General features: G+C 34.2%; 2 protein-coding genes across 2 annotated transcripts; one reads left to right on the top strand and one right to left on the bottom strand.

The window, feature by feature from the left end:
• Window positions 1-1,269: 1,269 nt before the first annotated feature.
• LOC106418715 (probable methyltransferase PMT14) lies at window positions 1,270-4,172 on the bottom strand. Its single transcript, XM_013859469.3, has 6 exons — window positions 4,032-4,172; window positions 3,016-3,695; window positions 2,724-2,934; window positions 1,979-2,645; window positions 1,824-1,901; window positions 1,270-1,760 (listed from the first exon to the last, which is right to left on the bottom strand). The coding sequence occupies exons 2-6, from the start codon at window positions 3,679-3,681 to the stop codon at window positions 1,511-1,513; spliced, it is 1,872 nt and encodes a 623-aa protein (XP_013714923.1). The 5' UTR covers window positions 3,682-3,695; window positions 4,032-4,172; the 3' UTR covers window positions 1,270-1,510.
• A 2,761-nt stretch (window positions 4,173-6,933) lies between these two features.
• On the top strand, window positions 6,934-9,182 carry LOC106416980. The gene is made up of 5 exons (XM_013857851.1): window positions 6,934-7,054; window positions 7,112-7,265; window positions 7,422-8,004; window positions 8,074-9,045; window positions 9,123-9,182. The coding sequence occupies exons 1-5, from the start codon at window positions 6,934-6,936 to the stop codon at window positions 9,180-9,182; spliced, it is 1,890 nt and encodes a 629-aa protein (XP_013713305.1).
• Window positions 9,183-24,956: the final 15,774 nt, after the last annotated feature.

Below are 24,956 nucleotides of genomic sequence, written 5' to 3'. Positions count from 1 at the left end.
AACAAATCATAAACTCTGAACCCTTACCAAATATAAACCCTAAACCCTAAAATCTAAACCCTAAACCAAGCTAAACCCTAAATCAATACTATAAACCTTAAACCCAATAGCAACAGCTTAGACCCTAAACAATTGATTATAACCTCTTACCACTATAATACAAAACATTAAATCATACAGATAAATCATAAACCCTAATGAAATCATAAAGCCTAAGCCCTAAAAAATACAATAAACCCTCAAAAAATACCCTAAACCCTAAATCAATACCATATAACCCAACATCAACACCTTAGACCCTGAACCATTGATCATAAACCCTTGACACTATATTATGATAAACTAAACCTTATATACAATTTCCTTAAGCCTAATTAAGACCTGATAAATGGAGAAGAAATATAAGTCAATTATCAAATGTCCAGTTTTCCTCGTGGATAGTTAACACACTTTTTGGATGGCTAACACAATTAATGAACATGTCAATAATAATATTAGCTATAAATTATGATACCCCTACATTATAGTTTTAGCCATAAATCGAAACTCCTTGTAGTTGGATGTGTAACTTGTTTGATAGCATGTTAACAATAATGAGAAATCTAACTTTCAATTATCCGGAATTCACTGTTATGGTACAATAATTTTTCTGACTATCCATTTAAAAAAAAATTACAGCTAAAAATTTTGCTAGCTGGTAATAAATTTAAATAGAGATGTTGTAGGTTCCTCGGCTTATCTTTGAAGATTATGGAATATGATTCTTATTAGAGGTAAACTACCTTACAATATATAGCTAGCGTAAGAACTTAAACTAGGTTACAGTGATTTACATTAGAACCGGAAAACGTAACTCCAATGAACTTTTCTTCATCTAGAAATAATTTTGTTTCTCCTTGAACTTCTCTTCATCTAGAAATAATAATATCAAAAGCACGAGCTTCCTACTGAGAAAAGAAATGTTTTAAGCTCACGCCAAAGAACTATATTTGGTAAACAATACTCTCAACGTCTTCAAAATAGGGTGTAAATAGAAATCAGAACAGAGAAAGACGAAAAGATACATGATTTAATAACAAAAATGTTGTGGATTAATGGAGAGAGAAAATAATTTCCATTTTCAAATTGTTTGACAATATTCGAAGAGGTAGAGGATAGAACTATGTTTGATCTGACATTAAAGCAAGATATGAGTACAAGAACCAAATCTTCAAAAATCTTTTAACAAGATTTTGTGTATGTCAAATAGTAGTGTTCATAGGAGATATATAGAGGCAGCAGAGTCACGATTAATTACCAACAGTATCAAAATATAGAGTTTTGGTATATTGTTAATTATAGGATAGTTCTTTGGTAGGAGAGCAAATTTCTCAATAAAAAACACCAAGATCAACGGGGTTTACTTAAACCTAATCAAAACTTGGTGGTTAAAACAAGTAAACATCTAAAATTATGGGACATTTTCGAAAACTCGTTTAACCTCAGTAGTTTCTTATTCTTCAGTTCTTCACTACTTAAACGTCGAAGTACTGTTCCCTACGCTAACACCGTCACCGGCGACCCAATACTTCTTAACGGCGACGAGAATCTTCTCCGGCACGAGTGGACCATCCTCGTGATCCATCAACTTAGTGTCCCATTTCATTCCGTTTGCGATCTTTCTTACATCGTTTAGAACATCAACCTCGTCTCTGAATAATACCGTTCCTTCCGGCCTCAAAATCCGATCCATTTCAAGCAGAATGTCTTCAACATTGCATCTACATAATGAAGTGTCAACAGTTATGCCTGAAAGTTCGTAGATTTATGACAACAGAACTAACCTGTTCTGATACAAGCTGAAGACATTGTTTGCGTGGATGAGATCATATGTCCTCGGATAAGTCGAAAACCCTTCACACCTGCACATTTATAAAGCGAATATCATCAAGATTTGGTGTTGAATGATCAAACCGCTTTGAGTTTTTTTTGTCATTACCAGTCATGGTAGATGCCGATGAGACCCCTTTCAAAGACAACACTTAAAGTGTTCTTTGCAATGGTTGGAACAACATTCATAACCCAAGATTCAGTAGATTCAAGCGCAGCCGCAAATCCACCAAGTCCAGCATTCATATCCATCACATTACGGTATCTAGTGCTACCTATCAGTCTATTGATTCTCTTGTAGTTACTCACTCGTTTCCTCCACAGTTTGTTATCTTCTTGATATGATTCAACGTTCACACCCTCCACCAAACCTTTGGTTACACGCGGAGGGACTGAGAATAGCCTCTCAGGAAACTTCATTACTTCTACATCGCTTGATACTTTGGGGAATGGAGTTACACATACTTCCATTGTCTTGTTCCAGACATCATCAGTGTCTTGTCCTTTGCAGGTTTTAACAGATGATGATGATGAGGACTTATTGCATGATCTGTCATTAGTTTTCTTTCTCCAGATTGCAATGTCTCCTTTCTCATACTTCTTCTCCCAGCATAAGGACTCTGCTATCTCCTCTATTCTCTTTTGCTCAGCTTTGAGTTCTTTCTTAGACCGCTTCCACGTCTTGTAGTATGTCTTCCAGTTGATTGGAGGCCCGGATAAGACCCAGTAACCTCCCGGTCTCAAGACTCTATCCACTTCCATTAAGTACATTCCCTCTGCACAAAAAAAAAAGACAAATCAACAATATAGAGCGGCATTTTAGCCGTTTTAAGAGTTTCAATCAATAGTATCACCATTTGAGGTCCACGGTATCAAACATCGAGAGCAGTGAGCCATATCAAAGGCTCTTGGTGGGTATGGAAGACGTATTGACCCGAGAACACCGATGATTGCCGGAACACCTCTCTCCAGAGCAAACTGTACTTGAGCTTCATGGACATCCCGTGGCGCAAACGACATAGTCAGTACATTCTTCTTAAGCATATATGCACCCCAGCTTGCAACCTAAGATGCAAAATAGAACAAACAATAAAACGCTTTATCAACAAAAGCCTTGAGAGCTTGTGTAAATGAAACTAAACTCACCCCACATCCTGTGTCCAACGCAGTTCTAACTGATCCATCTTTGATAGGGATTACTTTAGCTAGCGTTTCGATATAAGCATCAGCGCCTTGAGGAAACATAGTTCCTCCTCCAGGGAACTTAAACACACCCCCTTGAAACTTCACCCAGTTCTGTCCAGCTTTTGCAACCGTCAAGGTCTTGAAAGGAACATTGGCGTAGTGAACGTAGTCACGGCTTTTAGGCCAAGGGAAAGGAGTCGTATACCCTTTAGGAGCAGGTATTAGACAACGCAGCTTCTCATTCTCCGGTGGGCAATGTCTCTCTCTGTAAACCATGTTCTCCCTTGGGAATCTCATTGCCCTTTTTTGTTCATGGCAAGGCGTGTAGTCTTTGTACTTCACATCACAGGGCTTGAACATGATGGGCTTAGGGTTAGCTCTTTGAGGGATCTTTATTGTCTTATGGTGAGGTTCAAAGTCGAGATTGGTTACAATGTCTGTTGTATTTGTACATTGAGCTTGCTTTGTTACTGCTTCCAGTGTTATAACACCTCCTCCTTTACCAAACCCATTACGTTGCCATGCTCCAAGAAGATAGAAGAAACAACACAAACCAGTGACAATGGTTATAGATATTCTTGTCCGATTATTCACTGGCGGAGTGTTCTTAGAAGAAGCCATCATCATCACTTTTGAAATTTCTGAAACATTAGTATCATACTATCTATTTAAATATACATTTAAATCATATTAAAATGGTAAAACTTGACATCATGATACAACTCGAATTTCATTAAGGAGAAACTGATTATAAAGTTTAGATTTTTATTTGTTTAAACAGCAAAATTTGAAACTTAAGGCACTGCTACAAACTCTAGATTGGAATATAAAAGGAAAAACAAGATTGTAACTTTAGCATTGGACATGGAAACCCAAATGAATTTGAAACTGAAATTGGAAAACCCAGAAGGGATCTTTCTTCAAGAGATGAGTTTTCAGAGCTGGAAACGATCTAGAAAGAGAGCATTTTTATTTACCTGTTTGAAGTTTATTTTGCTTGTTTCTCTCGAGATTTCTGCTTAGCTCTTCTCAGTGATGAGGTGCCGACGAGTGAAGCCAAGCTTTCGCGTTGACAGACGAAAGACTTGCATAAATAGCGTCCGTTAATAAAAGAGATTAAAAGCGCACCTATTGCTTAAAAAAAAAAAAATTTACCGAGAAAAGTAAGTGAATTTGCGCTTTTTTTTTTTTTTTTTTTTTTTTTTTTTTTTTTGTTATTTGGCCTAGTTTCCCATTTATATATGGGATACTAGGTGTCTTCATGCACCATGTGCAATAAAAAAATTTAAAATATTTTTAACTGATAAATATAAATTATATTTTAAAATAAAATTTTATTAATATTGTACCTTTTTTCGTATCAATATTTTAATATAAATTTGATTTAATTAAACATAAAAATTATATTTAATAATATGCATGTATATATTTAAAATTATAATCTTAGATATATTTTTCTATCTATTTATTTTAATTAAATATATTAAATAAATTTGTAAAAGTTGCATAATTACCAAAAATTAAAATTGAACAATATTTATAAAATTTGTAGATATATAAGAAAATAATAATTTTACGATTAAATTTTTATAATTTTATAATAAAATTGTATACATTTTTGAAAAGTTTAGTAATAAAATTGTATAATTTAAAAATATATAATTAAATTATATTTCGAAATTTATAATGCCATATTTGAATATATTTATTTTAATGATGATTTATTAGTTATTCTCATATTCTAAAAAAAATTCCAAAAATATAAATTGACATTAAATGTAATATATGAGTTATTACCATATTTTATAAAAAGTTTACCAAAAATATAAATTAACATTAAATGCAATTGTCCATGTCATATTAAGCTATAAGACATATTATCAATTTCAGTAGTCATGTAATATTTGTTTTGTGAAATTGATTGTACATAGTACATGTGGCAAAATCACTTCGCAAATATAGTCTACGGGATAGATTCAACAGTTGGTGAGACAGCTGTAAAAGCCAGCATTGGTGATTTTTCTTCTTCTAGCGGTATAGCAATTCTCAAGAGAAATTTGATTTATGACTAAAAAAAATATGTACATAAATCACTATTTGTTGTAAATAACCAGGCGAGGCTGAACTGATATTTTCTATTTATTATATTTGTACAAGAATGATGTTGACGAAAGAAAGAAATAGTGAATGAGATCACTTTATGGCTTCCAATGGGTAATGCAAACCGAACAAAAATGCGATCAAGCCGAACAAATGCAGATCAAGCAGAACAAATGTAGATCAAACTAATTTAAAAAATTATCGTAATTAAATACATGTTGAATTTTTTAATAAAAATAAAATATCTCAAAAATACAATTTATTATAACTAAGTAAGAAATATAATATTGACAAAAATAACAATAAATATCATCATTCTAATAAATATAGTGAAATTGTAAATTGTATGAAAATTTATCACAATTACAAAAATTAAAAAGTGTATTCTTGTTTTGCTCTTATTTTTTGTATTTTTATTTGACTTTCGGTTATTTCTTATCATTTGGTTCAACTATAGAATTAATTAAGCATGGGCATAAAAACCGAGAACAGAAAACCGAACTGGAATCAAACCAAAAAAACCGAACCCGAAACCAAAATTAAAAAATAACCAAATGGTTCCTATATTTGTTTAGTCGAAAAAACGAAACCGAATTAAAATCCGAATGATACCCGAATATCCAAAATACAATTTATATATCTAAAAATATTAATTATATTTAGTATTAGAAATACCAAATATTCTAAACATACTACTTATACACCGAACTATACAAAAAATTGAAATACTCGAATATTTTTTTTAATCTAAAGTATTTTACATTATCTAAATTATACTAAAAACCGAATAACTTGAATAGTTTTAATCCAAAATATTAAAGTTTGTCTGAATGATCCGATTTACTAAGTATTATTAAATATAAATTAATTTTTTTTAAAAAATTCATTGAAAACCTAACTAAAATCGTGCTGAAATTTTTTTAACTAAAAGCGTAGTTTTGTTTTTTGAATTGGTTTTAGTTAATGTAGATATATGAATCAATTAAAAATATAAAAGAATTAATTAAACATAATATAAAAATACTGCTTTCATTAAAATAGAAAATTAATTAAATAGAATATGAAAATACATGCATATGTTATAATATATTTTTAGAGAACAAGTGAATTTTTTACTTAGTATATTACCAAATATAGATTTTAACTTATTTTAATCAAAAGAAATAAATTATTATATCATTTACGGATAATAGACCAAAAAAGAAAAGAAAAAAAAGAAAAAAAAATGCTACAGATCCATTGGTCACCTGACTCCCTCCTGCTCCTCTTAACCTGCTGGACAAAAAAGTAACTCATTAATTAGGAGAAAACGACCAAAAAAACCCTAAACTTTCAAATATAAGCCAAACAAATCTCAAACTTGTATTTGAGTCAAAAAAATACTCTAATTTTTAAGTAATGGTCATTTTAAATCTCATATTTTGTTGACTGGGCCAAATTAGAAATCCGGAATAGTCAACAGTTAAATCCATAAACGTCTGTTAATCGTTTTAAAAATTGATTCAAAATTAATGAAACTACGTCGTTTTGCATATCTTCCATTTTTTTTCATCTCTTCTTCTCCTCTTTCACGACAAAGAAAAAACAGAACCCAAAACTAAAAAAAAACCTAATTCTCTAATTCTCTAATCTCTTGTTCTCTAATCTCTCAATCCTTTAATCTCTGAAATCCAGAGACATTGACGACGTAGAGGATGGCTCGGACGATGGGATTACTTCAGGCTCGTCGTACTGAGGGACCAGAAAGAGAAACTGTTAGGGAACCTAGAGAAGAACCTAATGAGCAATAGAATCAAGTACAAAGAAGGTGATAATGAGGCTGATCAGAATGGTATTGGTATCGAAGAAGAAGTTGTAGAGGATTTAAGCGCTCACTTTGGAGATGATGCACAAAACGAGGGTGATGTGAGTGACTGAGACAGTGGTGATGAGATTTGGGATGATGATAAAATCCCAGACCCATTGTCATCTGATGACGATGAAGAGGAGTTTGAGCGTAGAGAAGAGGTTGCAAATACACTTGGTTGTGATGAGCTTCTGTATTTGGGGAAAACGTACGGATGTGCGTCTGATTTTAAAGTTGCTTTGCTTAGGTATTCTCTTCGATCAAGGTATGATATCAAGCTCTATAAGTCTTGTGCTAAGGCGCTGGGTGCAAAATGCTCTGATGTAGAGTGTAAGTGTCCTTGGAGAATTTATTGTTCATATGAAAGAAGAAGACATAAGATGCAAGTGAAGGTATTTGTGAATGAGCATTGTTGCATTAGATCAGGATACTCGAAGATGTTGAAGACTTCTTCTATTGCCATTCTCTTTGAGGAAAGACTAAGAATAAATCCTAAATTTACTAGGACAGAGATGGTGGATGAGATACAGAGAGAATATAATCTCACTGTCACTGAGGAGCAGTGTGGAAAAGCGAAGTCTAAGCTTTACAGAGAAAGGAAAGCCAGCCATGAAGCTCACTTTTCTCGGATTTGGGACTATCAAGCTGAGGTCCTAAAATCTAATACGTACTCAACTATAAAAATTGACACTGTTCCAGGGCCTGTGGTAGGGAGCAAACAGAGATTTGAGCGCCTATACATGTGTTTTACAGCTCAAAGAGAGACATGGATTGAAACTTGTAGACCCATCATTGGTTTAGATGGAGCATTTCTCAAATGGGATATAAAAGGACACTTATTGGCTGCTGTTGGAAGAGATGGGGACAATAGAATAGTTCCAATTGCTTGGGCTGTAGTGGAGGTCGAAAATAACATAAACTGGGAGTGGTTTGTTAGATTGTTAAATGAAGATTTGGGACTACAAGATGGCTCCAAATTCACCATCATTTCAGACAAACAAAAGGTTAGAAGGTTAGTTTATTTTGTTTTCTTAATAAAAATGTATTGAATATCTACTTAATAATTTATGCAGGGCTTAGTGAATGCTGTTAAAAATGAACTACTAGAAGCAGAACATCGAATGTGTGCAAGACACATATTGTCAAACTGGAAAAGATACAGCAAGGATCCTGAGTTAGAGCGTATGTTTTGGATAATAGCTGGTTGCTACACCATAGGAGAGTTCGAAGATGCTTTAGAGGTACTGAAGAAATATAACAGAGGTGCGTGGGATACTCTTCAACTACAGAACCCGAAAACATGGAGTAAGGCATTCTTTAGAGTTGGGTCGTTTTGCAATGATAACCTCAACAACCTCTGTGAATCTTTCAATAAAACCATTAGGGAAGCAAGGAAAAAACCATTACTTGACATGCTAGAGGATATTAGGAGGCAATGTATGGTTCGTAATGCAAAAAGAGCTATTCTTGCAAATAGGTTGAAAACACATTTTACTAAGAAGGTGCACACTGAGATTGAACTCAACAAAGAGAAAGCTAAAGATTTGAGAAGGCATATAGCTTGTGGAAACGTGCATGAGATTGATGACCATAGTGTTTCTTATCGTGTAGACATGGATCTCAAAACATGTGGGTGTATAAAATGGCAGCTCACTGGAATCCCTTGTATCCATGCCGCTTGTGTTATTAGAGCCAAGAAGATTAGGATAGAAGATTATGTTGCTGGCTATTACACAGCCCAAAAGTGGCGACAAACATATTCCCGTGGGATTATACCTGTCCTAGGTATGAAGTTATGGCCTCGGTTAAATAGGTTAGGAGTTTTACCACCACCATTTAGAGTAGGGAAACGTGGAAGACCAAGTAATTATGATAGGAAGAAAGGGCTTCATGAAACTTCATCCAAGGCTACCAAGATGACACGAGACAGGAGAGTCATCACATGCTCAAATTGTCATGTTGAAGGTAACAACAAGGTGACTTGTCCTAATGACACAGTTGAGAGTGCTCCAAAAAGGCTAAGAGGCCGACCAAGAAAGGATTTGGTACGTGTGTTTCATGTGTATTATTTTATCAAGTTGTTTATCTTATTGTTATGATTAACTGTGATTAAATGTTGTAGGGAGAATACTCTCAACCACAAGGACTCTTTCAAGAGTCATCTCAACCCTCGCAATTGTGATATTGACAAGTATGATCTCTCTGTTTTGTCTTTACGATAATACAATGTATGATCTCTCTGTTTTGTATTCGTTCTATCTTCTTAGAGATACATATTAGACAAAACCAAGTTTCATTCAATGTCTTGATCTCACTGGTCCTTTTTTTGTTTATTTATTTTATAGATGCATTGATGTCTGCAATCTATGAGGATCACAAAGATGAAGATGGGTTCCTCTACATGACCTACAGCAGAGAGAACACCTTCATTGTTGCTTGAATTTATATTTTTTCATCTTTACCATGAATATAAATAGATAAAGGAGGAAGATAAGATGTACATTCCTTCCTTGTTCTCTCTGGCTTTTACTTTGCTCTGCTTTTCATGTTTTGAATCTTTGACAATTGGGTTTATAATCTTCAGAAACCTTTTCTTTTACCTTCTTTTGCATTTTCAAATTGGAATATTGAATCAATCCATATCAGAGTGATCGATGTTTGAAAAGTTGCTCATATCATCACAAAGCCAAAAGTTTTACAAAAGGATAAGGTTTGGGTACACCACAACTATACAAAAGTCAAAAACTTTCAATAGAGAATCTAAAGCTCTTTCTTCAACGTCATTCTAGCTTTCAACATCTCTCTTCTCTGATGGATACTTGATTGGTCTTGAAGAGTTCTTTGGGAACACAAGTATCATTGGGAACCTCCCAAGCTGCAACTCCCTTTTAGAAAACTCCTTTTGGTCTCCATCAGCTCTAAACTTGGCAAGTGGCAACCTTCACGCTACTTCCACTCAACTTATCCGCCAATTCAACAAACGAAGCTTCCATCACTTGACATAACGGGCACCAAGGTGCATAAAGCACAACGATCCAAACCTCTTTACGATTCTCCCGCTTCATCAAATTCTCAATCCATTGCCTGCTCAAGTTCACAACATTCTAAAACTTTGTTGCACGAGAGACATAGAACGAGACTTGAGCGATTATAGATTAGAGAATTAAGGTTTTTAATTTGGGGGATCTGTTTTTTTTTTGTCGTGAAGAGAAGACGAATGATATAAAAAAAATAGAAGAGATGCAAAACTACGCAGTTTCACTATTTTGGATCAATTTTAAAACAATTTTTTTAGGACTTAATAGACGTTTATATATTTAACTGTTGACTATTTCGGGTTTCTAATTTAGCTCGGTCAAAAAATATGAAATTTAAAATGGCCATTATTTGAAAATTGAGGTATTTTTTGGCTTAAATACAAGTTCAAGGTATTTTTGGCTTAAATTTGAAAGTTCAGGCTTTTTTAGCCGTTTTCTCTATTAATTAGGTGCATGCAGTACGTCTTTATTTTATTAGTTTTTTTTGTTCTGTTTTTAATTGATGAATGAGGATTAATTGCAGTCTTTCCTGCATTTTTATTTCTTCTGCATTTCTCCTAATTTTCTCCTACTCTTCATTTAGACCCTATATTTTCTTGTTGTTTGGAAACGTACACTTGGGATGAGAGACGCAGTTCAAAATATGCAGATCAACAGATAATGCAGATCAAGCAGAACATATGCAGATCAAATAAATACGCAGAACAAATGCAGTTCGACTAATTTATCCAATCATCATTATTAATTGAAATAGTGTTGGACATTTGCGTATACGGTTCTGAACAGGTCTACTTATTCGGGTTAGAATTCTTAGGATCCATTTAGAAACCAAAAAATGTCTAGAAAGAATCAGTTCGAATAATTAATGTCGGGTGCAAGTTAGTTTTTTTAGTAAAACCCAAAATATATCGAATTAAAAAAGGTTCTGATTTATTTCAAGTTTAAAGCAAAAAAAAAACAAAAATGTAAAACCTACGAAAATCCAAGTTAAAACCCTAAAAACCTGAAAATATTTAAGTAACTCGGATGTGTTGAATAATGTTTTATCCATAAATTATATATCATAGCTATTTTAAAATTATAAGTAATTAGTATTTTATTATATTTTGGATATTTGGGTATATATTCAATTTCGATTCATTTTTATTTTTTAGATTTAAAAAAATAGTACCCGTTCATGTTTTTGTAAATTTTGGTCTAGTTTCAGTTTCATTTTTCGGCTATGTTCTGGTTTTATTTTTGGGGTTTAAAAAAATTCCCAAGACTAATTTATATAAAAATATTAATAACTTTTAAAATATTATACATGATTTTTACTAATATATTTTTTAAAGGATACAGTTATATATATGTATATCACTTATTATAAATAAATTCATCTAAAATAAATGATACATAAAATACGAAATGAAATGCTAAATCATTATTTTGTAGAGATTTTCTAAATGAAATAAATATAATATATGATTCTATAGTGAAATTATATATATATTAGATGATGCAAACTATGCATTACAGTTTATTGCAAAAAATATAATAAACTATAATATGTACACTAAAAATATTTCATTTTCTAACCCATTTTATGTCAAATCAGATATAAATAATACAATACATATTTAATATATTAATTTTATAAATAATTTTAAAAAAATTATAATATAAAGCGTAAATGATATAAAATATTAATAATATTTAGGAAAGATTTGGTGCTTTGTTTGAAAATTAATGAAATCGGATAAATAAATTATTTATAAAAATAATAAGGAGAAAACAAAATAAAACTACATGATTAGTCATTTGCATTTCTCTCACCTCTTTTCTTTATTTTTTGGAGATCAATAAATCTCTTTGTAATAAATGATCCGCATTTAAAAAAGGTGAATGAAAAACAAATGCAATCCAATCTGCAAAATAAGTGTTCTGCATTTTAGGCTATGAATGTAACACAGTCCAAATGGAGTACATATGCAGACCATTTACCAATGCAGATTGAACTGTAATTTTTTTTCATTCAACTTTTTAAATGCAGAACAAAAGAAAATCATAAAATAAAAAATAATCTGCTTGCAGAATAAATTTAGTCATTGATTTAATGATCTGCATGAGAGAAAGGAAAGACACCAAAAACATGCTCAGGGCCAAGATTAATTTTTTTTTCGTGCTGCCATTAAATATATTTATTTAATTTGATTATTTTACTTTTATATCAAATAACATTTCATTTCAAAAGTACATTTAATATATCAAATAATTTGCATTTGTTCTGCTTGATCTGCATTTTCTGTTTAATCTGCGTTTCTTTGATCTTCATTCCATTCAAAGCCTTAATATGCATGTCATTCAAAGCCGTAAAAAGAAAGAGGGAGTTGTGTATTTATTATTTTATTTGAAAGAAACTAACATATTTTCTATTTGTTTCTTGTAACAAAACATAAGGGAGAAAGAGAGAGTAGTATAAAGTGAAAGGTTATTATTCATCCTTCTTCTTTGACCTTTCACGTACTATTTATAGTACTTGAGAAAATATAAAATATAGAAAGTCGGTTTAATAAAGTCCGTGAAGTGGATAATCATTGACTTTTCAATGTTTATCTTATAACACTCCTCCTTGATCATTCTTTTTGTATTATGTAGTGCCTCGTTAAAAACCTAGTCATAGAAAACCTCATTGGGGTAAAAATCATGACAATGGAAAAAGAGTACACTGCCGTAATCTCCCCTTGAGAATAGTATACATAGCTTTCTCATCACATGTCACGCAAATACCACATTCTGATACCATAGACGCGTTTTCGGAATATTGTAGTCAGAGGAGCTTTTGTGAACAAGTCAGCCAGATTGTCGCATGACCGTACATACTCAATGTCCACTTCTTGGTTTTTCTCGAGTTCTCATACGCATAAGAAAAATCTTGGAGGAATGTGCTTTGTTCTGTCGCTCTTGATATAGCCTTCTTTAAGTTGAGCGACACACGCCAAATTGTCTTTAAATATTTTCGTCGGATCTTTTTCGTTGACTATTCCGCTTGATTCTTGTATGTGTTGACTCATTAACCTAAGCCACACATTCTCGACATGCTTCATGAAGCGCAATAGTTTCAGCATGATTTGAAGAAGTCGCAACCAGAGTTTGTTTTTAGGAAAGCCAAGAGATCGCGGTTCCACCAATCGTAAAAACATAGCCGGTTTGCGATCGAGCTTTATGAGGATCTGATAAGTATCATGCATCTGCAAAACCAACCATACCAAACTCGGGTTTTCTAAAATACATTAACCCTAAATCAACTGTACCTTGGAGGTAACATAATACATGCTTTATTTCGTCTCAATGCCCGCGAGTAGGAGCAGAACTATATCTTGCTAGTAGGTTCGTAGCAAAGCAATATCAGTCTGGTACAGTTTGCAAGATACAAAAACCCACCGATACCACTCATATAAGGTACTTCAGGACCTAATATCTTCTTGCTATCTTCACAGGGCCTAAAGGATCTCTCTCAACATCGAGAGATCTAACTATCATTGGAGTACTCAAAGGAGTCGCTTTATCCATATAAAAGCGTTTCAATAACCTTTTCGTATAGTTTGATTGATGCACAAATATTCCTTCTCGGAGATTCTCTATCTGGAGCCCAAGACAAAACTTTGTCTTGCCGAGATCTTTCATTTTGAACTCCTCTTTCATATGAGTTCGAGCATCGTCAACCTCTTTTTGAGTCCCAAATATATTCAGGTCATCTACAAATGCAACATTGATCACAAAGCCAGATGACGATTTCTTAATAAAAATGCATGGACATATCGCATTATTCACATATCCTTTACTCAAAAGATATTCACTTAAGCGATTGTACCACATGCGCCCGGATTGCTTTAATCTGTAAAGTGATTGCTGTAACTTAACCAAAAAAATATCCCTGGATTTTTCTTTCAATGCTCCGGGCATTTTCAATCCCTCAGAGAGTTTCGTATATATTTCGATATCGAATATGCAGTCACAATGTCCATGAGATGCATTTAAAGATTTTTAGATGCAATTAGGCTCATCAAAAATATAAACGTAATTGCATCCATTACCGGGGAATACGTTTCCTCAAAATCAATTCCCGGTCTCTGAGAAAAACCTTGGGAAACTAATCGGGCTTTATATCGTGCTACTTCATTTTTCTCATTTACTTTTCTCACGAATACACACTTGTACCCAACCAGATTTACATTCTCAGGTGTTATGACTATAGGTCGAAAGACATTTCTTTTATTCAGGGAGAGTAATTCAATTTGAATGGTCTTCTTCCACTCCTCCCAATCATGTCTTTTCTGACATTCCAAAATGGATCTTGGATCGGGATCATCATTTTTATGATCGATCTCTTTGGACACAGAAAATGAGAACATTCCATCAACATCTTTTATCTTATTTCTGATCCATAACGTTTCATCTTGGGCGTAGTTGATGGAAATCTCATACTCTTATGTTCCCTTTTCGTCATCTGGATCATCTTTATTTATGCCTTCTTTCAGACATTTTTCAGTAACAGGTTCTTCTGGAACTTTTCCATTTACGTTTTCTTTCTGACATCTTTTAATATCAGGTTCTTCTGGAACCTTACTTTTTTGCTCATCCATTTTTTTCTCTTCCTGGAATTTTTATCTTTAGAACCCCCTAGCCCCCCTCTCTTTAACTGAACCCTAGGTTCATTCATTTTGTTCTTTAGGAACATCAACTCTTGATGGAATATTTTCAGCGGGTATATATGACTTCGTCACCTCTTTTGTATCTGTGAACGCATCTGGTAATTGGTTTACCAAATTATGCAAATACACAATTTTTTGAACTTCCAGCTCTCTTTGATTCGTAGGGGGACCAAGGTGTAACAACGACGGTGTACACCATGTAATCTCTTTAGGAATTTATCTAATTCCTCCCCATAACACTAGAAATTCATCTTCATTAAAATGGCAATCGGAAAACCGTGCCGTAAACATATCACGAGTTACCGGTTCCAGATATCTTATTATACTTGGTGACATATAACCCACATATATTCCCAATCTCCTTTGTGGGCTCATTTTTTTTCTTTGTGGCGGAGCTATCAGAACATAGACCGCACACCCAAAGACACGAAGATAGGATACAACTTGCTCTTGCGCAGATGCCAATTGTAATGGGGAGTACCTATGATATGCACTCGGTCTTAACCGAATCAGTGCAGCCGCATGCAATATAGCATGACCCCATACATAAATTGGGAGCTTTGTTCTCAAAACTAACGGTCTTGCAATCAACTGCAACCGTTTATCAATGACTCGGCCATGCCATTTTGTGTATGCACATGGGGAACTGGATGCTCTACATCAATCCCCATTTGACATACAATAATCATCAAAGGCTTGCGATATAAATTCACCAGCATTATCAAGCCTTACTTTCTTAATGGCATACTCTGCTCAGCTTTATTATATGGGCAATGAACTTAGTGAAAGCTGTATTTCGTGTCGTCAAAAGACACATACTTGACCATCTACTAGATGTGTCAATCAATACCATGAAATACTTTAACGGCCCGCACGGTGGGTAGATCCGCCCACATATATCACCATGTATTCTTCCTAAAAACATTGGTGATTCATTGCCTACTTTTGCTGGTGATGGCCGAGTTATAAGTTTTCCTTGAGAACATCCATTACATGTAAACTCACCCGTTTGCAAAATTTTTCCGTTTTTCAACGGATCGCCATTCGAATTTTGCACTATCTTTCTAATCATGATTGAACCAGGATGTCCTAGCCTTTCATGCCAGATTTTAAATGTATCAGTAAACTTCATGTTTACCACGACATAGGACTCAGTCATGTTTATTTCGTACAATATAGTCCAGAGAATAACATTCTTAACTCTTCCAATATATGTTTACTCTCAGACTTAATGCAAAGAAATTCAATGCCATCTTTACTCATAGTCTCAATATGATATCCATTTCTTCGGATATCCTTAAAACTTAATAAGTTTCTATGAGACTCGAGGGAATACAATGCATCACTTATTTCAAATATCGTTCCCTCTGGCATTAAAATTTCACTCTTCCAGAGCTCATAATAATCTTTGCATTACCAGATATTGTACTTATGCTTCCAGTGTAATCTTTCATTTTGAGATTGGAGAAAAATTTCTTATCTTTAATTATCGCGTGATTTGTTGCACTATCTGCAAAACAAATATCTCCATCCATAGTCTCAAAGTTTGGCATTTTTCTGAATATAAAATATATATTATTAAACATGAAACATATCATATATCTTACAACAAAAGATATAGATAGCATAATACAGTAAACTTACATCACATCGATCTATATCACTCATCGATACTCTCTGGCTCAATCAGAAAGTCTGATACGTCGAGATGAGTATCATCATTTAACCCATGAAAGGATGGCTCAGGTTCATTGTTGAGGTCAAAAACGGATACAACGAAGTTAATGTCCAAATCTCCGTAAAAATCAGCGTGAACATTTTTTTTTTACGAAAGTTTTTCTTCGTAAAAAGAATCTTTACAAAGAGGCTTGCGGTAAAATCTCGTTCTAATCTCAATCGAACCACTAAATACCAATTGTCCGAAGGCAACAGACACGTATCCAAATCGGCCACGGACAAGCTCAAGTATGGCCATCGGACCACGCACAAGCCAAGCTCGGTCGCTATGTAGCGACCGAGCTCAAGCCAAGCTCGGTCGCTACGTAGAGACCAAATTTTCCCAAAACGTCGATACGACACGAATCCATGCATTCTCGTCTACTATTTAATGCTATCTCCCGTAGGCCATGGCTAAACAATTCTTTGTTTCTCATCACTCGAAGTCATCAGTCAAACTTTATGATAAAAACCGCGGGAAGTTTGTTTTTATCGAAGAAACCGTAATAAACGTTTCGAGTCAAAGACGGCCCAAAGAGACCTAAAACGCAACTCGAAGCCCACTTACGATTTCTTAACTGAAAACCCATAAGCCTTATGATGGTTTATGCTTGGTTCGTAAGGCAAAATAAATGTCAAGTTTCCAAAGATAATCACGAAGATCAGGAAAATTGGAATATCTCCATTTTTGAGCTATGACAGCTTAAGGGCAGAAAGGGAAAGGCACAAACCGACCTAGGAGCAAGTATATAAGGAGTCCTAGGTGAAAGGCAAAGGGGATTCGCGATACACAGCAAATTTATCACTTAGAGCAATTTAGGTAATTTTCCATTTTTGTTAATCGAGCTGCGACTCAATTAGGTTTAGTAGCTTTAGGGTTTTAGAACTAGGAATCTCGCCGACAGCTCTCGTAGCCCAGACTCTTACCTTGTTGTAACGCTCAAACGCGAATTCGGAATAAGATCTACTTTGCTCTCTTTTCGATTTCTTATCTTTTATCGTCTTTATTTCGTGTTCTGATTGCTTGGCGTGTGGTATTAGCAGATATCCGAGACCTCTGGGAAATTAGGGTTCTCCTACTTTCCTTATTTAAAAGGAAATCGACAATGCGAATTTCGGTTCCCACATTCACCAGAGATGAAGTTTGTTTTACCTCTTCCTTTTTCTTTTCCCTTTTGGGATTCTCTATACAGATCAGCTAACTGTTTTGGCGTACGACAACCACATACCCAATGAACTTTCATGCCGCATTTGTAGCAAACCTTTTCTGTTTGCCTCTTATCATCCCGGCCCCTTTCATTCCTTTCATTTTCGTGGAAGTTTGTATTATTTCTTTCATCACAAGGACATAATCTTCTTCCTCGTCCTCTTCCACGACCATGATAACGGTTTCCACCATGTCCACAACCTCGTCCTCTCCAATTATCATAACTGGATGATGCAACATTCGGTTCGGGGAATGGAGCAGATCCAGTGAGACGAGCTTGATGGTTTAAAGTCACGAGTTGATTATTTTGCTCCGCCACAAGGAGGACTTGCATCAACTCCGAGTAACGGGTATATCCATTCACCCGGTACTATTACTGCATGACTACATTTTTTCAGGATTGAACGTGGAGACGGTTTTCTCGATCATATCATAATCACTTATTTTCTCTCCACATAACATCATCCTAGATGTAATTCTGAACAACGCGGAATTATACTCACTAACACTTTTGTAATCCTGGAACCGGAGATGGATCCACTCATGTTTAGCTTTCGGTAAGATCACATATTTCTGGTGATCGAATCTCTCTTTTAAAGATTTACAGAGGTCCCAAGGATCCTCTTTCGTAATATATTCATATTTTAAACCATCATGTAAAAATATCATGGCTTTTGCCTTTTTCTCATCCGACACCGTTTCCGAACTATCGATGGTTTCCAAAGTCCGTTTCCTCTCAGGTGCATCTTTGCACCCACTGCCCAGGTTATATAATTATTTTCCGTAATATACAGGGCATTTATTTCGAGCTTTGTCAAATTGGACATGATAACTATATTCATAGAATAATATATAAATATAGTAAAGATGAGAATTTAAATGCAGAAATTAAAGGCATAAAATAAAAGCAAAAAGTAAATGCATAAATTAAATTTCAGAAATTTAAATAGCATTATTAAATCGGGAGGCTTAGCCTACTACATGATCCGAGAAGTCATAGACTACCATATTGATCATTTTATCAAGGTTTGAGGAGACATAGTCTACCATATTAACGTTTTCTTTTTATTCAAGGCCCGAAGAGACTTAGTCTGCAATTTTTGAGCTTTTCTTTTTTTTTCACGGAGGCAAAGTCTACCACGTGCTTCTCTGATCGTGAAGGCATAGTCTACCATAACGATCAGTCGGGAAATGCAGCGCCTATCATCCCGAAAAATAAACGGAGAAGGTCTAGCCTCTTACTCCGGAACAATAATAAAATTTGAATAAATTAAATTAAAGACATAAATTTAAACATTACCTCGATTGGTATAAGAATTTTCCGATTGATAAATCTCACTAGTATATAGAGCTTGTTCTGATAACGTGTTGTGAATAACTAGGTGAGTCTGAACTGATATTTTCTATTTATTATATTTGCTTAAGGATGATGTTGACAAAATAGAGAGATAGTGAATGAGACCACTTTATATTTTCTCGTTGTTTGGAAACGTAAAAGGAGAAAGAGAGTTGTGTATTTATTATTTTATTTGAAAGAGACTAATATATTTTCTATTTGTTTCTAGTATAAAGTGAAATGTTACTATTTATCCTTCTGTTTTGAACTTTCACGTAGTATTTATAGCACTTGGGAAAATACAAAATATAAAAAGTCGGTCTAATGAAGTCGGTGAAGTGGATAATCATCGACTTTTCAATGTTTATCTTATAACACTATTATAAATGTATCTTTTGTAATTATATTATTTAAAAATATACTAAGTGGGTAAAATATATCGTGTAAGATATTTCATTCTTTAAACATATATATTTTTAGTGTTTTAACAGATATTAATAGAACACATTAGATCATTATTATAAATGTTACTTTTATAATTCAATTTTTAATAACTTTTAATCAATAGTAATTCAATAAATTCAATTTCTTTTTGAATTTTAAAATTTTCCTCTACAAAACGTAAACATGTTTTTTATGAACCAAATTATTTTTCTAAAATATCTATATTAGTGGAACGGATCTAGTATATATTAATGGTCACTACATCTCTGTATCTACTTATGTGTAGTAGTATTTTTGTTTATCATAAAAATATATTTTTCGTTAATTATAATCAAAAAAATTATCCAGTTTTATATTTTATATATAAATATATATATTTCTTACATAAAGCATTTAAAAATAAAATAAAACAGATATATATTTTTATAAATTTTATAATATATTGCATAAACTAAGTTTTAAATTTATATTATATTATACAACCATATTATATAATTCAAGTTTATCTTACAAATGAGACACTATTTTGTTGTATCATATCTTATTTAAGAAATATAGAACATAAATTTAACTTTGCAATATCTCTCTTCTCTCTCATTTGTGCTACTTTGATATTGTAAGAACATCTCAAAAAGATATTCCATTTTCAAGTTTGCGAGTACTACATAACTAATACTAAATTACAAATAAAATATCACACTATTCCATAAAACTATTTTCGTAATACTCTCATATATGATCAACTAGTGAATTTGATAAGTTTTTTTTGTAATATTGTTGTTGTGTAAATCCAGTTTTAAAATATTTTAAATCTTTTAAAGGTTTATTTAATTTTATGTGTAGAAGTTAAATTTACAAAAACAAATTTGAAACATTTGTGAGTGTGGATTTTATAAGGATTAAAACGATAACGACAAAATATTTAAGAATCATAAATGTGATATATAATTGTAAGGACTAAAATGCAAAAAAAAAAAGTTATAAAATGTCTTTTGGCGATGCTAAGTATGCCCATAAGGGTGTAAACATATTTTCCCTACAATTCATAGCATTTTGTTTACCGTAGAGCTGCATGATCATTCTTATTCACACATTTTATTTTGCGAGGCTTAAATATTGATGTATAAAAAATGACTTTAAAAATCACGAGGTGGTAGTCTATGATTACATTTATGAAACTAGAAAAAATGAGTTCATAAGAGCTTTATTGAAAGATAGAAATAGCTTATAAAGCTTTATTCTTAAACAAAGAAATTAAAGGAAAGAACTTTAGATTGTCACCAAGATAAACAAGATTGTAATTGATTCATAAAATGAGATTGAAAGAGGCTGCAAATATGGCAGCCAAAGTTACATTCATCAACACATCTAACGACATATATATAGCTAAGAAACCCTAGTTACATGCTCATTAAGACTTCTTGTTGTATCATAAGATGGGCTTCAGTGTGGGCTTCAATTTCCTCCCGTAAACTTGGCATCTGGTGGTGAATCAAGCAGATGATCTAACTTTGAAGATGCAGATAGAGCTGGCTTTGAAAGGAGCATAAGTAGTTGAAGGTCTATAGAAAGTAGGTAGATGACTATTCAGCTTGGAGAGTCGACATAAGTATGAGAACATCTTCAGGTTCTTTTGACCTATTTGTCTCACAACAAATTGGGGATTTTTTTGTTATCCTCCTAATTGGACTAAGCTATTTCACAACCAAAGAGAAATCCATCCTACAACAGCCTAAACCTGAACTCTCTATTTCCTATCCATCATGAGAAGAAACATGACATGTGACTTGGAGAAATCACTAGTTCTGTTTGAAAAGTCATTATCCTCTTCAAACAGCTTGGCCAGCCTCACCAATACACCAACTTTTCTTTACCAAAGCGTGTCTCTTCTCTGACTTCGTCACTGCCAAAAAGACTTCAAAAACAGGACTGGAGTTGCTCAGACAGAGTAAACTAAGGCTTGAAGATGAACAGAACAATCCCATGAACCGTATGTGAGGAAGGAGAGCTTGAAAAACGGATAAAAATCTCCTCCTTTCTTTGGATTTCGAGTTCAGGAACCAAACTCCATTGAAAGTGGCAACGAAGCTGACTTGATAAGTTTAGCAGAAGTTCTGAAAGAAGAAGAATACCCATGAACCGACTGAAGCTCTAATACCATGATAACATTTATGAAACTAGAAAGATTGAGCTCATAAGAGCTTTACTGAAAGATAGAAATAGCTTGTAAAGCTTTATTCATAAACAAAGAAACTAAAGGAAAGAGCTTTAAGTTTGTCACCAAGATAAACAAAATTGTATTTGATTTATAAATGAGATTGAAAGAGGCTTCAATTATGGCAGCCAAGGTTACATTCATCAACACATCTAAGGACATATACATAGTTAAGAAACCCTAGTTACATGCTCATTAAGACTTCTTGTTGGATCATAAGATGGGCTGCAATAGTCTGGAGACTGTTTGAAAGCATCCCACTACGCTTAAATTTGTAATTAACCACATGGACATGAAACCATGTTTTAGGTTTCATTTGAAAATTTGGAGTGTGAATCCGTTCGTGGACCGCGACGTTCCTCTGAAAATTAGTTTAGGTCTTTTTATAGGTTTGGGATATTCCCAATTTTTTTTTTTCAAAGAATGAAAATATTTTAGCGATGACTATGTTGTATAACAATATTGCCAGTATGGTATAAGTATATAACGTATTTGTTAGATGTATGTATGGATTTTTTTAAACTAATCTAGCATGTTAACGATTGTTTTATAAAGCAACATATGAACGATACATATAACAGTTGATTGGGTACATGTAACTCATTTCATACAAAGCATTAGTACCAAAACCAATAATGCCCACAATAGATAGTGCAAATTATTGTTGACAAAAAAAAATCGTGCAAATTATTCTAACTCTGTTAGCTGGGTATATGTTCTCCAATCCATCGGTCTCCTCAGTGTAAAGAAACCACTCTTGATAGTGCTTAGCACTAGCCCAAGACCGTAATACCCGAGAACCCGAAAGAAACAAGAAAACTTCCAAGTATGAAGAATAATATGGAAGAACTCTCAAAAAGATTTAGAGAACTTTGAGTAGAACACTCTTTCTTTAAGAAAACTTTCTTATACTTTACTTGTTCAACTTCTTGTGTTTTTTACAAATGAGAGGATGAGGAGGTATTTATAGCCTCCTAAACTCTATTAAAAATATCTAGATGGTTCTATTACAACCTCCTTACTTCCTAGATTTTTCTTTATTCTCTAGATTTTTCTACTACAATATCTAGATATTTTTCTATTTGAGGAGGTGATGATAATTCTAGAAAGATTCTAGAATTTAAGCTTAATTTTGGGTTTAGTCCAATAAGAGTTTATTGGTCCATAATTAAGCATAGTCTAAAATCAACTTTAACTTCAATACTCCCCCTTAAACTTGATTTTTTCCACCATTCCGAGCTTGGAGCGGAGTATCTCGAACTGACCTTTAGGTAATGACTTGGTGAAGATATCAGCAATGTTGTCCTCGCTTCGAACCTCCAATGCTTCAATTGTTCCATCAAGCACCTTCTCTCTTATGAAATGATGTTCCAATTCAATGTGCTTTGTTCTTCCATGGAACACTGGATTATTGGCCAGCTTGATAGCACTTTGGTTATCTCCATAGATGGTAATCGATTTATTGATTGGTTTGAACAAGTCTTCAAGGAGTCTTCGAAGCCATATACATTCTTGGGCTGCGAGTGTTGAAGCTTTATACTCTGCTTCGGTAGTAGACAATGACACCGTTGCTTGCTTCTTACCGCACCATGAAATGCTTGTGTCTCCACATAAGAACACAAAACCCAAAGTTGATTTTCGATCATCTAAATCTCCACCAAAGTCAGCATCTGTGAAACCATGAAGAGAAACCTTGGCATTATACTTGTACATCAGTCCCATGCCAAGAGTTGTCTTCACATATTTTAATATCTTCTTTGCCGCTTCTAGATGTGGCTTCCTTGGTTCCTGCATGAACCGGCTTACAAGGCCAACCGCAAAGGCAATATCTGGTCTTGTAATGGTTAAGTGTAGAAGACTTCCAACAAGAGAGCGATAAGGTCGAGGATTGGCTAACAATGATCCTTCATCGCGTTTGAGCCTTATGTTAGTATCTAGTGGAGTGGAACGTACCTTTCCTTGGTGTACTCCAAACCTGTCAACAATCATTTTCGCATAACCTTGTTGGCCGATGAATATTCCATCCTTTACCCTCTCGACCTCTAGACCAAGAAAGTGATTCAGCTCACCTAACTTCTTCATCTCAAACCTCACCGACATATCCTCTTGTAGACGAGCAATTTCAGCATCGTCATTTCCAGTAATGATCATATCATCCACGTAGAGGAGAACTACTACATGAACTCTTCCACTTCTCTTGAAGAATAGGCTTGAATCAGCACTTGATGCCATATACCCGCAAAACTGAAGAAATTGAGCAAGCTTTCCATACCAAGCCCGTGGAGCTTGTTTTAACCCATACAAGGCTTTCTTTAGCTTGCATACATGGTTAGGATACTCTTGTGACTCAAAACCAGGTGGTTGCTCCATAAAAATTTCCTTATAAATCTCACCATAGAGAAAACCATTCTTCACATCTAACTGCCATAGTTTCCATCTAAAGCTTGCAGCTAGTGATAAGAGTGAGCGTACCGTAGTCATCTTTGCTACTGGACTGAAGGTCTCATCATAATCTTCTCCGTACTTCTGAGAGAATCCTCGAGCAACCAACCTTGCTTTGTATCTATCGATGCTCCCATCCGCCTTTCTCTTTAGTCGATACACCCATTTACAAGAAACAGGTTTAGCATCCTTTGGTTTCGGAACCAAATCCCATGTTTCATTTTTCATGAGAGCCTCAATCTCTTCCTTCATTGCGATCATCCATTCTTCAACTCCTTTTGCTTCTTCATAAGATGATGGTTCATCTTCATCGAAAGGAGCTGCAAAGTAACAAGAGTAAGTGGTGACGAACCTTTCATCTCTGAACCGAGCGGGTTTGACAATGTTCCTTTTTGGTCGTTGATTGGCGATAGAACCATGATCATGCTCCTCTTCTTCATCTTGGTCAATGCTCCCCCTTTCACCTTGAGTCTCCTTTTCAAAGCTTTCATTACTACTTGGAACTTGAATAATTTGTTCATCAGTCTTGGAGGAACATGAACCATCATGCTCATCTAAGACTTGATGTGGTCCATAGTAGGATGAAACTTCGTCAAAAACAACATCACGAGACACTGTGTATTTATGTGTCTCTGGATCCATACACCTCCAGCCCTTTCGTTGTTCATCGTAACCGACAAAGATGCACTTCTTTGCCTTTGCTTCCAACTTTGTTCTTTGGGAGTCGAACACATGAACGTAGCAGACCGATCCAAATATCCTTAGATGCTTCACCGTCGGCTTCTTCCCGTGAATCATCTCGTAAGGCGACTTCATGTTGTTTGGACTGAGTGGCATCCGGTTGATGACATAGGCTGCGCATCT

This window comes from Brassica napus, chromosome C9, assembly GCF_020379485.1.
Source record: "Brassica napus cultivar Da-Ae chromosome C9, Da-Ae, whole genome shotgun sequence".
Taxonomy (NCBI): Eukaryota; Viridiplantae; Streptophyta; class Magnoliopsida; order Brassicales; family Brassicaceae; genus Brassica; species Brassica napus.
Note: the sequence above shows the minus strand (reverse complement) of the source record. Positions and strands in the feature narration are given on the sequence as shown.

Excerpts from the sequence above, each read along its gene's own strand:
- LOC106418715 (XM_013859469.3), bottom strand. The coding sequence starts at position 3,681 with ATGATGATGGCTTCTTCTAAGAACACTCCGCCAGTGAATAATCGGACA. Across the intron at positions 2,646-2,723 it reads GATACCGTGGACCTCAAATG|AGGGAATGTACTTAATGGAA; the intron begins GTGATACTATTG and ends TTTTTTGTGCAG. Across the intron at positions 1,761-1,823 it reads TTCAGCTTGTATCAGAACAG|ATGCAATGTTGAAGACATTC; the intron begins GTTAGTTCTGTT and ends TTCATTATGTAG.
- LOC106416980 (XM_013857851.1), top strand. The coding sequence starts at position 6,934 with ATGAGCAATAGAATCAAGTACAAAGAAGGTGATAATGAGGCTGATCAG. Across the intron at positions 8,005-8,073 it reads TCATTTCAGACAAACAAAAG|GGCTTAGTGAATGCTGTTAA; the intron begins GTTAGAAGGTTA and ends TAATTTATGCAG. Across the intron at positions 9,046-9,122 it reads GCCGACCAAGAAAGGATTTG|GGAGAATACTCTCAACCACA; the intron begins GTACGTGTGTTT and ends TAAATGTTGTAG.